The following is a 20,627-nucleotide window of genomic DNA, read 5'->3' on the forward strand; positions in this document are numbered from 1 at the left end:
TATAGGCTCTGAAGTTTTACATTGTTTTGGTTTTAAGTGCAGTCATGTAACCAAAAAAAAATCTACATTTGTAAGTTTCACTTTCATGACAACGAGATTGCATTACAATACTTGTAAGAGGTGAACTGAAAAATACTATTTCTTATGTTTATCATTGTTACAGTGCAAATATTTGTAAGCAAAAATAATATACACTTATTTCAATTACAACACAGAATACAATATATATGAAAACATAGAAAAACATCCAAAATATTTAATAAATTTCAATTAGTATTCTGTTATTTAACAGTGCAATTAAAACTGCAATTAATGGTGATTAAATTTTAAAATCACAATTACTTTTTTTTAGTTAATCATGTGAGTTAAGTGTGATTAATCGACAGCCCTAAAAAGAACATTATTTTTAAGGCTAAACTGGGCATGCAAAATCTGCTAAGCTTCTCATACGAAAATAGATACGATTTGCAATCTGAATGCAAAATAACACAGGTGATACTCAAAAACTGGCAAAAAGGAAGGGGAAGAGAAGAAGGATGAAGATTTACAGTCAGGTAGCACATGGTTACTCAGTAAAGCGTACACACATCCTGAAGTGTCTATAATCATTTTAAATACCCCCCTAGGACATTATAGCCATTGACTGTCATGTTCTTTTTCGAGTGATTGCTCATGTCAGTTCCAAGTAGGTGTGTGCAGGCTGCGTGCACAGTCATTGGAAGGTTTTTCCCCTAGAGGTACCCATCAGGTTGATTGTGGAGCCCCCTGGAGTGGCATTCTTATGGCGTTGTATATAGGTCCCTGCCAAACCACTGCCTCTTCAGTTCCTCCTTACTGCCAGTGATGGTCATCGGAGCTACTTTATTCTCTTGTTTTGGGCAAGCACTTCTTTTAGCGAACGTTTATTCTTGTAGTGTGTATAGTTCTATGTAGTATAGGTTTTCTAGTGTTCTAGTTAGTTAGTTCATAGACTAAGTTTCTGTTGGGGATTATCTTCCTCTCGTTTTTTCCCACTCCCCTCCAGGGACCAGGGGCACACCTTGGTCTCAAGGCTTCAAACCTTGTGGGTCCTGCAAGAAGCTTATGCCCAGGGGATATCCTCACTACTTTTTCTTAAAGTGCTTGTGGGAAGCCCACCAGACCGACAAGTGCAAGACCTGCAGGAACTTCCGCCAAGGATTAAGAAGAAGAGAGACTTAAGACCTAAGCTTCTCCTTATGGAGTTGGCTTTCGGTCCCCAGCCCGGCTCAGACTGTGTTAGGGTCCAAGCCCAGCACTTCAGTGCACCAGCCCCAGTGGGGGAAGCTGTGGCACCAGCAAAGGACTCAGGGTCCAGAGACACACGTACCACCACTCTCTGGCACAGAAGACAAGTTTGGTGACCTCGCAGCACCGATCTCACTTGCCGGTGCCACATAAGAAGCAGAGAAGAGCCAAAAGGGGGCACTTGCCGACAGTCCGAGCAGTGGAGCGCAGTGGTGCCCTTGGAGTGCGTCCCATGTTGGGACACTCAGCTCCTGCTCAGGAACAGCTGGTACTGTCCAGTCCGGCTGCCCAGGTGGAGCTGTTGAGTCTGGTTCTCTTGGACTCCCCAGGACGGGAGAGCCAAATGGTGGAGTTGGACAAGCTGTCCACTTCTGACATGTCAAGGCTGCCAAGGTCCCCATAGAGATGGCAACCCAGCACCCGCAGCACCAGCATTGCACAGGGGGACTGGACTTTCCAAGGGCAAACTGGCCATGTTGCGGCACCAGTCGCACTCTCCTTGGCACCAATTGCCAGCACTTTCCCACACAGTACCGCCGTGGAGTCTGAGATCAGACTTGTCCTCAGAGTCGGAGCTGGAATCATACGTGTCCAGATGTAGCTGGACCAGTCTCGTCGCTCCAGGAAAAATGAGACATGACAACTCCTGATGATGCCATGACCACCGCATTGGCAGGCGCCTGCTCAGTGGCCGTTCTGGACCCCACGGATGTATCATCAAGCCCAGGGGCCAAACTTTAGATTCCTTTTGGTTGTCTCAGACAGACGGGGGCCTTCATCTGCCTCCATGATGAGGGAACCTCCAAGGGGCTTGGAGCCCAGCACCCAGGCCGGCACTGAGGTCGGCACTGACGTCAGTGTTGAGGCTGGCATTGACCCTGGCACTGAGTTTGCATCCGGCACCACATCTGCCACTGTACAGGAAGTACCAGCACTGGATGACCTCCATGAGTTGGAGGGTCAGGAGGACCCTGTGCCCGTAATGGCTTCTTCATCCTCCTCCCCAGACAAGTCAGTAGCAGGCTCTGCCTGTTTACCGGCTTTGAACAATAGAGCCCATCAGGAGCTGCTCAGAAGAGTAGACCAAAATCTGGGCTTGCAAGCAGAGGAGGTTTCAGAAGAAATGGACCCTGTGGTGGACATTCTGATGCCAGAAGGTCCTTCCAGGGTGGCCTTGCCATTGATCAAGACCATCCACAATACTACCAAGACTCTCAGGCAAACTCCTACTTCCATTCCCCCTACAGCTAAAGGAGTGGAAAGGAAGTACTTTGTACTCTCCAAGGGGTACGAGTACCTTTTCAACCACCCTCAGCCAGGCACGCTGGTTGTGGATATAGCCAATGCCAAGGAAAGGCAGAGTCACCAGGGCTCCACACCAAAGTCTAAAGAGGCAAAGAAGCTGGAGCTCTTCGACTGTAAGATCTGTTCCTCCAGGGGGCCCCAGCTTCTAATTGCCAATCAGCAGGCAGTCCTTAGCCTCTATAATTTTAACTCTTGGAACTCCCTGTCCAAGTTTAAGGAGCTACTCCCATCTGACTCCTGGTCTGACTTTGGGGCTGACCCAGAGCAGGAAAGACCATTGCAAGGACTTTCTTGCAGGCTGCATTAGAGTCGGCGGACTCGGTCACCACACAACATCCATGGCCATTGTCCTACAGCACAGCTCGTGGCTGCAAGTCTCGAGTCTCCCTCCAGAGGTCCAACAACTATACAGGACTTGCCATTTGATGGCTCGGGTCTCTTCACAGAACAGACAGACTCTAGGCTCCATAGTCGTAAGTACTCTAGAGTGACCTTAAAGTCCTTGAGGCTTCATATGCCAGCCCTGCAAAGGAAACATTTTAAGCCTCAGGCTCTGCCTCACTTCTACCCCCTCAGCCGAGGCAAGACTACAACAGGAGATGGGGTAGAAGTAATAGGGGAAGAAGGCCTCCACAATCCTCCTCTACCCAGGGCCAAGGCTCAGTGAGACAGTCGCTGGCTCCCAAGAAAAACTTTTGAAGGTGCACCTGGGGGCAATGCACCAGTCCATATCCCGGATCCTTACCCTCCTTTTGTGAACCGTCTGTCCCATTTCTACTGTGCTTTGCCTCAAATATCCTCAGACTGATGGGTCATGAGCATGGTAGAATTGGGATATTCTCTCCAATTTTGTACCCTCTCACCCACCTTTCCTGTCCCCCTTCAGGGATCCTTCTCATGAGCAGCTTCTAGTGCAGGAGATGCAAACGCTCCTACAACTCAGGATGCTGGAAGAGATACCTATGGAGTTCAGGGGCAGGGGATTCTATTCCCATTACTTCCTAATACCCAAGGCCAAGGGTGGACTCCGGCCTATTTTAGACCTGCAAAACCTCAACAGATTCATGAAGAAGTTGAAGTTTCACATGGTCTCCGTGGCCTCCATTATTCCCTCTCTGGATCTGGAGGGCTGGTACGCCACCCTCGACTTGAAGCAAACCTTCCACTTGCACCAATTATCTGGCAAAATGGAAGAGATTTTCTGTTTTGTCCCTCCAGAAAGTTACTCCTCCATTGCAGTCCTCAATTCCCTTTATCCTGGACTATTTACTTCACTTGAAACAAACGGGGCTGGCAGTCACATCAATAAAGGTGCACCTGGCGACAATTTTGGCTTTGCAGCCTGGCTCAACAGGCCACTCAGTGTTTGCTAACCCTATGGTTGCTGTTTCCACAAGAGGTTGGACACATAGTTCCCCAAGTAAAGCAGCCAATCCCTCCATGGGATCTTAACCTGGTGCCCTCAAGGCTCATGGGCCCTCCCTTTGAGCCCCTAACAAAGTGCTCGGTGCTCTACCTTTCTTGGAAAGTGTGTATAACATCAGAACCTATTAGCTGTCACATCAGCCGGGGCAGGGTCTGAGATCAAGGCTCTGATGTCCGAGCCCCCTTATACTGTGTTTTATAAGGACAAGGTACAATTGCAGCTGCACCCAGCTTTCCTCCTGAAGGTAGTTTTGCAATTTCACACGAATCAAGATACCTTTCTGCCAGTATTCTACTCTAAGCCACACACCAATGACAGGGAACATATGCTCCATTCCCTAGATGTCAGAAGGGCATTAGCCTTTTACATCAAGCGAACAAAGCCGTTCAGGAAGTTGACACAGCTCTTCATCTCTATTGCTGAAAGAATGAAGGGTCTCCCTGTTTTGTCCCAGAGAGTCTCTTCGTGGATCATGGCATTTATCAGAACATGCTATGACCTAGCAAAGATTCTGGCCCCAACATTGACAGAGCACTCCACAAAAATGCATGCTTCATCTGCAGCCTTCCTGTCGCAGGTCCCTTTCAGGACATCTTCAGGTCTGCGATGTGGTTGTCCATCCACACCTTTACCTTGCACTGTGTCATCACACAACAGGCTAGAGATGATGCCACATTTGGTGGAGCTGTGCTACAGTCTGCAACTTGGTGAACTCCAACCCCTACTCCGGGGGACTGCTTAGGAGTCACCTACTAGGAATTGACATGAGCAGTCACTCGAAGAAGAAAAACAGTTAACTACCTTTTGTAACTGTTGTTCTTCGAGATATGTCGTTCATGTCCATTCCAAGACCCACCCACCTCCCCTCTGTCAGAGTACCTGACAAGAAGGAACTGAAGTGGTGGCGGGTCAGCAAGGACCTATATACATCACCATAAGGGTGCTACTCCAGGGGGCGCCACAGCCAACCCAATGGATACCGCTAAGGAAAAAGCCTTCCAATAATCATGAACTTGGCACACACAAACCTACTTGAAAAGGACATTAGCAACGTATCTCAAAGAACAACAGTTACGAAAGCTAGCTAACTGTTTTTTCCCCACTCTAGTTAATGTGTTTGAATGTGTGTGCAAGTGCATATGTAAACAATTAATAACAGTACCAGCCTTTTGGTTATAGTGGACATGCCAGGCCTCGCATTCTGTGAGATATTAGATTAATAGATTTTTAAGTTCAGAAGAGACCATTATGATTAGCTATTCTGATATCCTGCATAACAGAGGCCAATAATTTTCACCAATTGATTCCTGTGTCGAGTTCATAAGTTATGGTTAAGCTACAGTGTATCTTTTGATTTAAAGATTTCAAGCGACAGAGAATCCACCACGTCCCTAGATAAATTGTTCCAGTGGTTAATTAACCTTACTGTTAAAATTTTGTGCCTTATTTCTAGTCTGATTTCATGTGGCTTCAGGTTCCAGCTATCGGATCTTGTTATCCCTTTATCTGCTAAATTAAAGAGCCCTCTACCATCAGAAATCTTCTCCCTAGGTAGGAACTTATAGGTTGATCAAGTCAGCTCTTAACCTTCTCTTTGTGGCAGAAAAACAAGTCCTCGCTCTGAGGTTGGTTGCAACATCTCAGAGGCAGTTTATTCTCAAGCAGTATTGCAAGGGGGAGAGTGCACAATGGCAGGTCTCCCAGAAGATAAACAGTTCGGGCAAGCATTTATACCTTTTGTTACATACAGTAATGATCACCAACTGCATTTTGTTTATACATATTCCTTCCTGATACCTTACTTTTCTCAGCAGTTCTTGCTATAGTCTGTGTTCCATTCTTATCTAACACAAGGTCAAAACAACCTCTCTTACAGTTCTTTTCCACTCGCCCAGTGTTCCACTCCCTTTAGAACAATAGCCCAGTGGTTTTTTCATTCACCCAGGATATGGAAGACCTGGATTTTAATTCCCTCTCTACTTGATGTGGAGAAGGGATTTGAACTTGAGTCTCCTTCCTTTCAGGAAAATACCCTAACCACTAGGCTATGAGAGATTCTAGGGTGGGTCTCTCTCTAGCTCTTCTGTTGAAGCTGTTCCACTGTGTGTAAATGATCAGTCACTGGAGCAGGAAGACTGGAATCTAGGTTTCACACATCCCAGATAACTACGTGTCCAACAATTCTAATTCTCTCTCTGGATGAGTATTTAATTACTTATACATGGTGGAACACCTTCAACAGGAGAAACTGAGAGAGACCTGCTCAGCAGGTCCTGCCTCAGCAAAGGGTGGCTAGACTAGATGACCTATTGAGATCCTGTCTGGCCCTACATTTCTGTGATTCTGTATACCAAAGTCTAGTGGTGGGAAGTGGGAGAAGCAAGTTCAAATCCCTTGTTCACATCAGGAAGAGAGGGGAACTGAACCTAGGTCTCCCAGATCCTGGCTGAGTGCCGTAGCTGTTGGGCTAAAGATTATAAGGGAAGCTGAATTTTTTTTTCTGGATGACTGTTCAGAGAATTCATGTAAAATTCATTAATTGTTTCAGGTCAACTCAAACTGTATTTTTCAGTGAATAAGCTATTTGTGAAAAAATTTCACCTGACTCTACTTTTCTGAATCCTTTCCAATGAATCAACTCTTTTTTTAAGGTGTGGACACCAGACTTGGACCTAGTATTCTAGTAATGATCACAGCAGTTTGCTTTCGATATTCTTCATCTGTCTCTTCTCCTTGACATCATCTGTTCTTTTAGCTTCCTTGACACTGGACTCTCTTGTTTTTTCTCTAATCTCTTTGGTCGACTTTTCACCATTTCCTTTGGTAGCTCTTCCTTCTCCTCTCTCCCCCTGAGTTGAAGTCCTTCAGGAGTCTATCCTTGGGTGACCTGCACCAATTGCATGGGTTTAATGATCACGTCTGTTAATATTTTCAAATATAGCAGAAATAGATGAGATTTACAGACAGGTGACAAAATGATTAACAGCTTGGCAAAATTTCCATACGAGGAGAGACTGGAAAGGTTTAGTTCACAGAGGAAATAAGTATGAGAGAATTATTAATAAGATAGTTATACAAAGTAATGTGTATATTACAGAGAAGGTAAATCAAGTGCTCTTATTTACTCTTTCTCATAATAGAAGAGCCAAAGGACAGCCAATGATAATGAAAGCCTGGAAATGTAAGATTGATATAAGGAAATATTTCTTTATATAACACATTCAGCTCATGCAATCTGTTGCTACTAGATTTCATTAAAACCAAGAGTTTGGTGGGAGGTAGGCAGATATGACTACTACTTATTCTGCTAAGACGTGCTTGTTTTACTTTTGCCTCATCCTCTAACTTTACCAACAAATCCTGTTTCAACTATTTGTTGTGTTCTATTGTAACCCTGATTGTAAATTCTTCGGAGCAGTGACTATTTTTAAATAAATATTTGTACTGTGCCTCTGTCTTGATTGGTATTCTAAGGTGCTACACTAATATAAATAATAATTGGTGAGATTTGAGAAGAATTAAACATTTTTGTATGAATGAGAACATCCACAGTTACATCAGATGGTTAAAAAACTTAGAAGTAGAGAAGAGAGGAGGTGGCCACGGGAGGCCCCCAATTCCAAGCCTTCCAGGAAGTCTGGGGGAAGGACCCAGGGTAGGACCCCCACAATCATCGTTACCTCCACAGGAGTTAAGAATGAAGAGCTGAAGTGATAGTCAAAGGGAAACATTCTTCATTCTGTTCCCCAAGACTTTCCACAAGGCTGGTGAGAAAAGCGGGAATAGCACCCAGAGGGGCCTCCTCCTCTCCTCTACCCCACGATCCAACCACAACACTCCAAATTTAGTATCTCCTTTAATTTTCCCTTGATCTCCAAATTTCAGGCTGAAGAACCCCCATCCCTCAATACAGTCACATTACTGGCAGATACACCTTTTAGTGTTGTTTTTTTTAAAGCAAATTTGCTAGGACTGAAAAGGAGATGATACATTTTAGATGAGTAAACATCTAAATGAGGATCAGTGGCAATATTTTAACATATGCTTATTGCTACAAGTATAATCACAGATTTACAGGTGCAGAGACAAAAATCCATGGGCTGCATGAGGACACTTCGTATAATAGTTCACCTAATTTTGTAATGCTGTCTATCAAATCTATATATCTCCAGATGTTTTGTCCTGATTATTGAATTTACAGTGTTTTGCAATATGGAAATTATTTGCATCATTGTCGTTTTCTGACTCTTTCTGTGATGCATTTATAGAAGTACATATGCCATCATCTTTTACACCTTTGGTTCTTATATTCACCAGGCCACCAGATATTTAGCATTTCTCCTTTCTAGTGTTTCATCCTACTAATATTGCTTCAGATAAAACACAGGAACATTCTTGTACATGAATATGATGGGTAGACTTCTTCTGTAGAACCTTAAATCCGTTAGATCATTCTTCTGAACTCCAGAGTGGCCCACTTTGCTCTTCATGACTCTTTTGCTGTAAATTACTTTTCTTTCTAAGACATTTACAAGGTCGTAATGTACACATGATACTGTAAGGCTTGTTCATTTCTCTTTTGGCTGGTTCTAAAATCCCAAGTGCCAAGAATTTCCCCCCATGTGACTATGCAAACATACAAAAAACATGTTCTTACATCTTCTTTCTAAAGATGGGGGTGGGTTCCACCACTGGTGTTGCACAAAAAGATCCAAATCCATTTTTCACTCTATAAAGCATATTCTTTTATTGTAAGAGGCTGATTGTTACTTTTATATTTAGCATGATCATGTGTAAATCACTAGCATTTTGAATGTTTTCTGAAAAATGGATTTGATTATATTCTAGCCCAGCAGCTTCTCTGGGGATTTTCAGGTAGGATTACTGATTGAATATTTTGTTGGATTGAAGTGTGGCGTTTGTGTGGCTTTGATGATTAAATGTTCTCTCTGCCTCAGCTTCCATATAAACAGAAACTGGATAACTTACATAGTTAAGCCTAATAATTCAGAAGATGATAGTGTTGGGACTCATCGTATAGAAGACATAATATTTTAATGAATTTATATTCATTAATTGATGCCAAATTGTTTAAATAAATCAGTGCATCCCGTGAGGATTTTCAGAATTTCTAAATGGTGTCAAACTTTTATTTTATAAAATTGGCAAAATAATTTGAAATGTCAATATCTGAGCTACATGTTTAAGGTGTGAGGACTGTACATTCTAGGAGCTGCATGCAATTAAAGAATTAATTGGAAGTAGCTATCATCTGGCATACTTTAATCATTAATCAACAGCATGAACATTTGTTTTTTATATTAACTTTTTATGTTCAATAAATATTTAAGAGCTTGCACTTAAATAATAGGATTTTAGTTTCAATTTTAGGAGAATTTCCCCCTCCCTGCCCATCTGCCTTAAATTTCTGTCCCTTCTGCTAGTGCTGCTGCCTCTCTCAATACTGAAGCACCAAGGTGGGTGGGGGGAGTAGCTTTTGACAGCCTGAAGGAGGGAAAACTTACTGCTTCCAAAAATGTTTTTGTTAGCCACTTCCAAACTATGAGACAAGTAGTTGGTGGTGATAGTATCTCTTTCCCTCTCACTCTCCACATTGAGACTTTGAAAGGAGGTGGAAAGAAGTGAGATTTTAAGCTTTTGCTGATCACGTTGATAGACCCTCTGCGGAGTCAGATTCTCCTCTGAGATTATGGGAGAGGGCTGAAAAGCAGGCAGTCTTGCAATGGCACACAGAATTTAAAGACCCATATTATCATACATGTATGTACAATTTATATTCTCATCAATATTCAGTTCTGCATAACTGTTGTAACAGCTTCATGCTTATCAGCAAAGACAATTATATAGCAACAGACTTAATTTACCTGTACCTATGGGCATTTCAAAGATAGACGAAGGGATTCTGCTAGCCCATATACTATTATGTATGACTGTATGTATTCTTCATGTTGTAATTAGTAACACATATCTACATGTCTACACTGTGAAATTAGGTCGAATTTATAGAAGTTGATTTTTAGGAAATGATTTTATACAGTCGATTGCATGTGTCCCCACTGAGCGCATTAAGTTGGCGGAGTGCATCCACAGTACCGTGGCTAGCGTCGAATTTCAGAGCGTTGCACTGTGGGTAGCTATCCCACAGTTCCTACAGTCTCCATTGGAATTCTGGGTTGAGCTCCCAGTGCCTGATGGGGCAAAAACATTGTCACAGGTGGTTTGGGGTTCATGTCGTCAGTCACTCCTCCCTCCATGAAAGCAAAGGCAGACAATCATTTCACGCCTTTTTTCCATGCAGAAGCCATACCACGGCAAGTATGCAACCCGCTCAGCTCACCAACACCACTATTGTGTCCTGGGTGCTGCTGTCAGCAGACGGTGCAACAGGACTGCTAACTGTCGTCATACACTGCTTCCACTGCAACTCTGCTGCTCTTGTCTCAATAGCGAATTTCTCCACGTTGTCTGTCATGTGCTCCCAGGAACATGTGTTCTTCCTCGGGAAATGTGCGTGGTGCTAACCGTCGTCCTCTGCCGCTTCCGTTGCAACTCTGCTCTCCTGCTCTTGTCTCAGTAGTGAATTTCTCCATGTTGTTTGTCATGGGCTCCTGGGTACATGTGTTCTTACTCGGGAAATGTGCACGGTGCTAACAGTAGTCCTCCACTGCTTCCGCTGCAACTCTTCTCTCCTGCTCTCCTGGTGCCATGCATCCACCTTGCAGGTCCTCTCGTCATTCTGTATAAATATCTATTCTCGTGGCATCCGTTGTCATCCACCGCTTCCTTCTCTCCTGCAGACACCATATCATGGTAAGCATGGTGCCCAACACTGCTGCTGTTATGAGCATTGTAAACACCTCGCACGTTATCCTGCAGTATGTGCAGAACCTGCAAAAGCAGGCGAGGAGGCGACAGCAGCGCGGTGACGAGAGTGATGAGGACATGGACGCAGAGTTCTATCAAAACACAGGCCTTGGCAATTTGGACATCATGGTGGTAAAGGGGCAGGTTCCTACCATGGAACGCTGGTTCTGGGCCTGAGAAACAAGCACAGACAGGTGGGAATGCATAGCATTGCATGTCTGGGATGATTCCCAGTGGCTGTGAAACTTTCACATGCGTAAGGGCACTTTAATGGAATGTTGCCCTGAAGCGCAAGAATACCAAGATGAGAGCAGCCCTCACAGTTGAGAAGCGAGTGGCGATAGCCCTCTGGAAGCTTGCAACGCCAGACAGCTACTGGTCAGTCAGGAATCAATTTGGAGTGGGTAAATCTGCTGTGGGGGCTGCTGTGATCTAAGTAGCCAACACAATCACTGAGCTGCTGCTATCAAGGGTAGTGACTCTGGGAAATGTGCAGGTCATAGTGGATGACTTTGCTGCAATGGGGTTCCCTAACTGTGGTGGGGTTATAGACAGAACACATATGCCGATCTTGGGACTGGACCAGCTTGGCAGTACGTAAAGCACAAGGGATACTTTTCAATGGTGCTGCAAGCACTGGTGGATCACAAGGGACATTTCACCAACATCAACGTGGGATGGTCAGGAAAGGTGCATGACGCTCGCATCTTCAGGAACTCTGGTCTGTTTGAACAGCTTCAGGAAGGAAGTTACTTCCCAGACCAGAAAATTACCGTTGGGGATGTTGAAATGCCTATAGTTATCCTTGGGGACCAAGCTTACCCCTTAATGCCATGGGTCATGAAGCCATACACAGGCACCCTGGACAGTAGTAAGGAGCAGTTCAACTATAGGCCGAGTAAGTGCAGAATGGTGTAGAATGTGCATTTGGAAGTTTAAAAGCTCGCTGGCGCAGTTTACTGACTCGGTTAGAACTCTACAATATCTGTGAGAGTAAGGAAGAGACGTTTATGGTGGAGTGGGAGGTTGAGGCAAATCGCCTGGCAGCCAATTATGCGCAGCCAGACACCAGGGCGATTAGAAGAGCACCACTTGGTGCCCTGCACATCAGAGAAGCTTTGAAAACCAGTTTCATGACTGGCCAGACTACGGTGTGACAGTTCTGTTTTTACTCCTTCACGAAAAGCCACCCCATTGGTTGACTCTACTTCCCTGTAAGCAAACCGACTTCCCCCCTTCGATCACTGCTTTCAGAGGAAATAAAGTCATTATTGTTTCAAAATTATGCATTCTTTATTAATTCATCACACAAATAGGGGCAAAACTAGCAAGGTAACCAGGGACGGGTGGGGAAGCACCAGGTGAGGTGATGGATGAGGGGAGGAGGGAAGGAGAAGGCCACACTACAGTTCAGAACTTATTGAATGCCAGCCTTCTGTTGCTTGGGCAATCCTCTGGGTGGAGTGACTGGATGCCCATAGCCTCCCTCTCCCCGCGTTTTTGGGCGTCTGGGTGAGGAGGATATGGAACTTGGGGAGGAGGGCATGTGGTTATACAGGGGCTGCAGCAGCGGCCTGTGCTCCTGCTACCTTTCCTGCAGTTCCACCAGATGCCTGAGCTTGTCAGTTTGCTCCCCCATTAGCCTCAGCATTGCATCCTGCCTCCTCTCAGCATGCTCCTCCCTCCGCTCATTGCATTCATTTAATGCTTTCCTGGACTCAGTCTCTGGAAAAATCATGGAGCAGGTCCTCAAGGAATCAATTCTGAAGCACTTAGAGGAGAGGAAAGTGATCAGGAACAGTCAGCATGGATTCACCAAGGGCAAGTCATGCCTGACTAACCTAATTGCCTTCGGTCCTCAGATTCGTGAACTTCTTCGAGATGATGCATTTGACCATGCATGCACTGCGTGGCAAGGAAAAGACGGCATGGAAAGCCTTCCAGTTAGTGGCAATAAATTTTCTCGGAAACAACAAGGCAGAAAACTACAGGTTGTTGGTGGAAAACCTCCTCAAGGCATACAAAAGCCTTGGTTGCAACATGTCACTAAAGATACTTTCAGCTACCTGAAAGGGGGTTCCAAAGAGGATGGATCTAGACTGTTCTCAGTGGTACCTGATGACAGAACAAGGAGTAATGGTCTCAAGTTGTAGTGGGGGAGGTTTAGGTTGGATATTAGGAAAAACTTTCATTCGGAGAGTGGTGAAGCACTGGAATGGGTTACCGAGGGAGGTGGTGGAATGTCCTTCCTTAAAGGTTTTTAAGGTCAGGCTTGACAAAGCCCTGGCTGGGATGATTTAGTTGGGAATTGGTCCTGCTTTGAGCTAGATAACCTCCTGAGGTCTCTTCCAACCCTGATATTCTATGATTCTATGAACTCGGCCATTTTTTGCCTCCACGCATTCTGCTGAGCTCTTTCAGTGCAGGAGGACTGCATGAGCTCTGAGAACATCTCGTTGCAAGTGTGGTTTTTTCACCTTCTGGTCTGCACTAGTCTCTGGGACGGAGATGATAGAGGGAGTGTAGAAACATTTTCAACTGTGGGCGGAAAAAAGGGGAGAGTAGTATGTTAAAAGATACATTTTAGAGAACAAAGGGAAAACTATTTCAAGCGATTCACATTACATAGCATGTGTTTTTGGTACAAGGTCGCATTTTGCTTCTTATATTGAATGCCTGCTGGTTTGGTGTGAGAAATTGCACATTCTTGGCTGTGCAACAGAATTCGGCTTGCAGGCAGCCATGGTAAGGCAAAAGGTTTCGGCTTCTTCAACCTTCATAACATGTGGTAACGGTTTCAAACAGCAGCATCCTCCTTTCCCATACCAAGCAAAGTCCATTGGGTTGGCCATTTAAAAGGAGGGGCTGCAGTTTTAGGCTGAATGTGCAGCACAATCCAACCCCCTCCTCAATTCTCTGGGATGATCGCTTCACACACCCTCCCATCCACCCACCCACTGCGTGGCTAGTATCAGGGAAGATCCTTGTCAGCCAAATATGAACAACTCAGCATGAACAGGCCTCCCCCCAGCGCATGGCTAACAGTGAGGATGATTTCTTTTCAGCCAAAGGCAAACAGCCCAGCAGGAACCGGCACCTCTGAATATTCCCTTAAACAAATTTCCCATATTTCAACCAGGTGACCATGAATGATATCACTGTCCTGAGGCTAACACAGAATGATAAAGAACAGATGTTGCTTGAATGCCACCAAAGCCTGGGCCCATTCGCTGCATTGTTTTGTTCTGCAGTGATTCCAGACTACCCGCTACTGGCTTGTCATGGTAAAGTGTCCTAGCATGGAGGGCGGAATAAGGCTTCCCTTCTCAGAAACCTGCAAAGGCTTTTAGAGTAACTACAGGAGAGCTTCATAGAGATGTCCCTGGAGGATTTCCGCTCCATCCCCAGACACATTAACAGACTTTTCCAGTAACTATACTAGACGTGAATGCATCCCAAGTCTTCAGGGCAAATTAATCATTAAACACGCTTGCTTTTAAACCCTGTATTATATTTACAAAGGTACACTCACCAGAGGTGCCTTCTCCAGCTTCATGGTCCGGGAGCCTGCCTTCGGAGGTTTGGGAGGGTACTGGCTCCAGGGTGATGAACAATGCGTGGCTGCCAGGGAGAAGGGATTCTCCACTCCCCTGCTGTGCAGTATCCTCAACCTCCTCCTCATCATCTTCCTTATCCACAAAATCCTCATCCCTGTTGCGTGAGACTCACCCCTTGCGGGTGTCCACAGACAGTGTTGGGGTAGTGGTAGGGCCCCCCACCCCTAGAATTGCATGCAGTTCATCATAGAAGCGGCATGTATAGGGCTCTGACCCAGAGTGAATGTTCGGATCGTTTGGTTTTTAGTAGGCTTGCCTCAGCTCCTTAACTTTCATGCAGCACTGCTGTGTGTCCCTGTTGTAGCCTCTGTCCATCATGCTCTTGGAGATTTTGGCAAATAGGTTGGCATTTCGTCTTTTGGAACAGAGTTTTGGCTGCACAGCTTCTTCTCCCCATACAGCAGTCAGATCCAGTACCTCCCATTTGGTCCATGCTGGAGCTCTTTTCGATTCTGGGACTCCTTGGTCACCTATGCTGATGAGCTCTGCATGGTCACCTGTGTTGATCAGCTCACCACACTGGCCAAACAGATAATGAAATTCAAAAGTTCCTGGGGCTTTTCTTGTCTACCTGGCCAGTGCATCTGAGTTGAGACTGCTGTCCAGAGCGGTCACAGTGGAGCACTCTGGGATAGCTCCCGGAGGCCAATACCGTCGAATTGCGTCCACATTACCCCAAATTCGACCCAGCGAGGTCGATTTTAGCACTAAACCCCTCGCTGGAGAGGAGTACAGAAATCGATGTTAAGAGCCAATTAGGTTGACAAAACAGGCTTGATCGTTTGGACAGGTGCAGAGTTAAATCGGCCTAACACTGCTAAATTCAACTTAAACTCGTAGTGTAGACCAGGGCACAGAAACAGTTTTGTCAGAATGGAAGTAGTTCAACTTTATATACAAATTATGGGCACCTTAGAAATACCTCAAAAATATCCTAAGCACTGAGAGAGCAGGATAGTTATTGCATTAGCCATAGTAAATGTTACATAGGAAAATGTAAAAAGATTGTTTGTGCTTGATGTTGAAAAGAAAATCTTTTTTTTTTACTGAACATATTAGACGCACCATCAACTTGAAAATCATGGTGCTTGTAAATGTTGTCCTTTCTATCTGCAGTATTGTACCTCATCCAGTGTACTTAATGCCCCAATAGCAATATGTGGGTGAAACCAAACAATCACTATGTTCTCAAATGAACTCACACAAGAAAATGATAAAAGACCGTATCACTTGTGGGTGAAAACTTTTCACTGGATGTATCCCACTGTTCCTTGGGATAACTTCCATAGTCCTGTCCATGCCAACAAACTGCAATGCAATCTGTTTCAAATGGAAGTCATACCTCCCTTTGCAAAAAGCAGCAGCTCAGGTCAGTGTTAACACACTGTCTTCTGAACTCCAGAGCCTGCAAGGGTTTTCAACGGACACTGATCTGATGAAGCCTTTTGCAAATTGAGCTGCTTCCTGGTCATGTGAGCACAGCCAGATTTTGTAGTGGATGGTATTGTGGTGTAAGGCCAGTAAAACTGTGGACTTCAGCAAAAGCATAAAGAATAACCAGGCATACCAGCAGATAGCTGAAAAGCTGGCAGTTCAGCGGATTTTCCAAACAGGCAATAAATGCAGGGTGTGAATTAAGAGGCTAAAGAGTGAATACAGGAAAACCCAAGATAAGAGTCACATCTCGGGCAACTCGCAAACAACATGCCTATTTTATGATTACTTTGATCAGGTCCTTGGCACTGCATCCAGGCCAGAGCCAACTGTGCTTCACGATGACCTGGTGAACTGTGGTGGAGCACTGCTGGCTCCTGAATCCGGCATGGGGATTCATTGCAGCCAGCAGCAGGCTTCAAGCTAGGATCATGAAGTGACTCTTTTATTGCAACCAGTTCCAGAGCAGGTTGTGGATCAGGATCAACAGCAAAATCTCAGTTCCTATGTGAAGGAGCTGTTTGAACCCCTCTGACTCCTGAGGAACAGCACGCTTCTGAGAACCTAGTGGAGACAGAAGTCGCTCCGCAGCCTGGTAAGTATATAATTCAAATTAAAAGTTTATTACTGTAATTGGATTGATTTGTGGTTAAAGAGCAATGCAAAAATGCTAAGCCCTGGTTACCAGTGTTTGAACACTAATGGTGGATTGTATCACAGCGTTTAGGTGTCCCCACTTCCCCCTCCACACCATGTGGAGTTCAAAATGGTGAGTTGGAATTTCAGACTTTAAAACACAGCTGTATTTTAACTGTTAAGACAAAGAGATTTGCTACAGTCATTCTTGTTTTCCTTTGAGTATTCGGAAATTTGCCACTTTGCAAGCACTTCTCCTGGGTCTCTGCAGCTGCCTGTAAATAGTAAACTGAGTGTGTGTTTGGGAAACAGTATTCTTCTTTGGGTGCTTGCTCATGTCAATTCCATTCTAGGTTCGTGCATGCCCACATGTGTAGCTGTCAGAGATTTTTGCCTTAGCAATTTCTGTAGGGTTGACTGTGATGATCTCTTGAGTGCCGTGCGCATCATCAGTATATTAGGGGCTGCCAGCCTTACACTCTTTCAGCTTCTTCTTAGTGTCCATGGTGGTTAGTCAGAGCATCTTTCCCTTGCCTAGCAAGGGTTAGTGGTTCTTCTACTTCGCTCTTTGAGCCTTAAGGCTTTGTAAATAGTTTGTTTACAGTAGTTAGTTAGTAAGTAGTGTAGATAGCGATAGAATCCCAGTGGGGACTTTGCCCCAGGCATGCCCTGTTGTCTCTGGGTTTTAAGCCCTGCTCTGACTGCAACAAGCCTATGCCTGTTAGTGACCCCCATAGCAGCTGCCTCAAGTGCTTGGGGGAATCACATATGAAGGACAAGTGTCGCATCTGTAAGAAACTTTCATCCCAGAACTCAGAAAGAGCGAGGCATCCATTTGAGGGCCTTCCTCATGGAGGCTTCTCACCACCTGGTATCCAAGCCTTCCTGGTCGGACTCTGCCCCAGCATCTTGACCTTGGTGCACAGCGCATCCCCAGCACCAGGCTGCGCCCAGTACTACTCCCCATTGCCGGTGCCTAAGAAGAGGTTGAAGAAGAGCGATTCCCCAGCACCGAGCAAGAAGGGCAAAGGACCTAGTTTAGGCCACCAGCCCACACCGGAGCCACATGGGGACACCCCTCTGATGGGGCCTGCTAGTCCCCTGAGGGATCTACCCCTGACTCCAGGCAGCAGTTGGGGACCCAGAGTGGTGACAGGGCCAACCTCTTCCCAGGCTCTCCTGGTGCCCATGCAGCAGAGGCCTCTAGCAGCGTGCTGGCACCACGTGTGTCGCGGGACACAGCAAGGGGTCCTGGTGAGGGCAAGCCAACCATGAAGACCCCAGAGGGGGGACAAATTTGTTCTCCATCTCCACGCTCCAGGTCTCCATCTTCTATGGGAGTCCAAGATTGCTGGCACCGTGATTATGGTCTCTGCCCTCTCAACCTGGGTCCCCTAGAAGAAGGCATCAGTCCCTGTATCGCTGGCACTGATCATCCTCCAGCCAGCTATCCCCTCGGCGCAGATCCCCATCTCCCAGAGAGTGGGAGTGGTCTCCGTTGCGGTATTGATCCCCAGACCCCGGCACCGATCCACCTACTCACGGCACTGGTCTCCCGTGGCAATGGTTAGCTATCAGACACAAGCTTCAATGGCCCCTCCATGGTCATTGGAAGGTGATTCCTCTGGTACAGAAACTCAGCCGTTCACTGCAACAGCACTGGCATGATTGGGCACCTGATGCTGCGTCGACTTGAGCAATGCTGTTGTGGCAGCAAGACGAGTGGCTGGAGCAATGTCTCTATTGATGCCGATGCCTCCGTCAATCCATTCCTTGGTTGCTGCCTTGAATCAGCAACCAACAGCACTGAGATTGGTGCACAAAGCACACTCAGAGGCTGGGGTAGAGGAGTGAGCGCCCACCCCAACCCCCTTTTCCCCTGTGGGGAATGATACCTCAGGTCCTCCCCCGATGACCCAGTCATCCTCCTTGTCCCTGAATGAGGCGGTGGTGGGGCCCTCTGTTGCCAGCCCGCCAAACAGTTTTAAACAACATCAGGCCCTGCTTCTTAGGGTGACTATGAACTTGGGCTTGGAAGTGGAGGAGATGGCTGACATCTGATTTAATGTGCTCTCGGCCTCTACCCCCATCCATGTTACGCTAACATTACACAGTGGAGTCCTAAAGATAGAAAAAGCCCTTTGGTAAACTCCTTCTTCCATCTCTTCCACCTCCAAGAGAGCTGAGAAAAAGTATTTCATCCCAGCCGGGGGTTTTGAATATTTGTATACCCACCCTCCTCTGGGCGACCAGTGAGAAGGACAGACAGGGTGTATCATTTCAACCCCAAAAAATAAGGAAGCCAAGAGGCTGGATCTTTTTGGAAGAAGGATTTATTCAACAGCCAGCCTTCAGTTACAGGTGGCTAACCACCAGGCTCTCTTGGGGAGGTACATCATCAACTTATGGGACTCCCTCTGTAAGTTCAAGAACTCCCTGCCCCAGGACTTTCCCCAGGAATTCGGGGCCCTGGTGGAGGAGGAGACGACACTGCAAGGTGCTCCCTCCAAATGGCATGGGACACATCCAATTTGGCAGCTAGGGTGGTCGTGTTGGCAGTGGTCATGAGGCACAGCTTATGTCTTCAGGCCTCTGGCCTTTCCCAGGAAATGCAGGCCTCGATCCAGGATCTTGAGGCTCACCTTGATGGGAACAGTCTCTTTGCAGAGCAGACTGATGTGAGGCTCCACGGACTGAAGGACAGTTGGGAACCTTCACTTACTGGGTCTGCATATGCCCTCTCAAAGCCTGACAGGGGCCAGAAGCACTCATTTTGAGGGTGCACTCGAGAGCGACGCCTCAGCAAACTCTCTAGATCTGCCTCGTTCTTTCCTCAGGAGTCTTTGTCCCTACCATTCAGTCTGGTCATGGGTCACCTCAGTCCATTGGGTGCTAGAGATTGTGTCTCAGGGTTACATCTTGCAATTCTTGCTCCCCCCAACCCTCTTCTCAGTCCTTCTCCAGAGACCCTTCTCACAAGCAGCTCCTCATCCAAGAGGTCAAGAACCTAATGCAGCAGGAGGCAGTGGAGGAGGTCCCTTGGGACATGAGGGGAAAAGGGTTTTATTCCCATTATTTCCTGATCCTGAAAGTGAAAGGAGGCCTAAAACCCATTCTGGACCTGCGGCGCCGCAACAAGTCTCTCAAAAAGTTAAAGTTCTGCATGGTCTCCCCGGCTTCCATCATCCCCTCCCTGGATCCAGAAGACATCGCCCTCGAGCTGAAGGACACTTAGTTCCATATCTCCATCTTCCAAGGTCACAGATGATTCCTCCATTTTGTAGTTGGCGGGCACCATTTCCAGTTCACAGCACCATTGGTCTCTCATCTGCCCCGAGGGTGTTCACAAAATGTCTGGCACCAGTGGCCGCTTACCTGAGGTATCAAGGGGTTCAGGTTTACCTGTATCTTAATGATTGGGTCATCAAAGGCAGATCTCAGCAACAGGTGCAGAGGAGCCTTGATCTGGTTCGTTCCACCTGCCATGACCGGGGCCTGTTAATAAATGAAAAGAAATGGATCTGAAGGCCAGTGCAACAAATAAAGTTCATTGGGGTGGTTCTTGGCTCCACACGAGCCAGAACCACCTTTCCGGAGGCACGTTTCCAGGCCATGTCAGACCTGAATCCCCCATGTGAAACACTACCCACTCACCACTGCTCACACCTGCCTGCAGTTGTTAGGCCGCATGGCCTCGTTTGCACATGGTCCAGCATGCCCTGCTCCATCTCCGGCCACTGCAAGCATGGTTGGTGTTGGTCTGCATCCTCAGCAGACATGATCTAGACGAGGTAGTCAGGATGCGGGTTCACATCCGCTCATCACTGGATTGGTGGTTGAGCCCCACATCTGTATTGGAGGGAGTTCCCTTAGCAGCCCCATCCCCCTCACTGACCCTGGTTTCCGATGCTGCTGGTCATGGGATGATTTGTCCCTCCACATAAAACATCAGAGAGCTCAAAGTGGGTTGCCTGGCCTGCCGGACTTTCCTGCCCCACAGGAAGGGCAAAGTGGCGTAGTCTTGACAGACAATACCGTGGTGAGGTACTACATCAACA

General features: G+C 46.4%; 1 protein-coding gene across 5 annotated transcripts in view; it reads left to right on the forward strand.

Moving 5' to 3' along the window:
• Positions 1 to 20,627, forward strand: part of SACS (sacsin molecular chaperone) — a 115,539-nt gene that overhangs the window by 74,013 nt on the left and 20,899 nt on the right. For 3 of the 5 annotated variants that reach the window (XM_032770964.2, XM_032770966.2, XM_032770967.2), the window contains one exon: positions 8,846 to 8,872. The exons of the other annotated variants lie outside the window; for them this stretch is intronic. In XM_032770964.2, coding sequence (XP_032626855.1) covers positions 8,846 to 8,872 — 27 coding nt within the window. The remainder of the gene's footprint in view (positions 1 to 8,845; positions 8,873 to 20,627) is intronic. 5 annotated transcript variants of the gene reach the window in all.

Source organism: Chelonoidis abingdonii, chromosome 1 (genome assembly GCF_003597395.2).
Source record: "Chelonoidis abingdonii isolate Lonesome George chromosome 1, CheloAbing_2.0, whole genome shotgun sequence".
NCBI lineage: Eukaryota > Metazoa > Chordata > Testudines > Testudinidae > Chelonoidis > Chelonoidis abingdonii.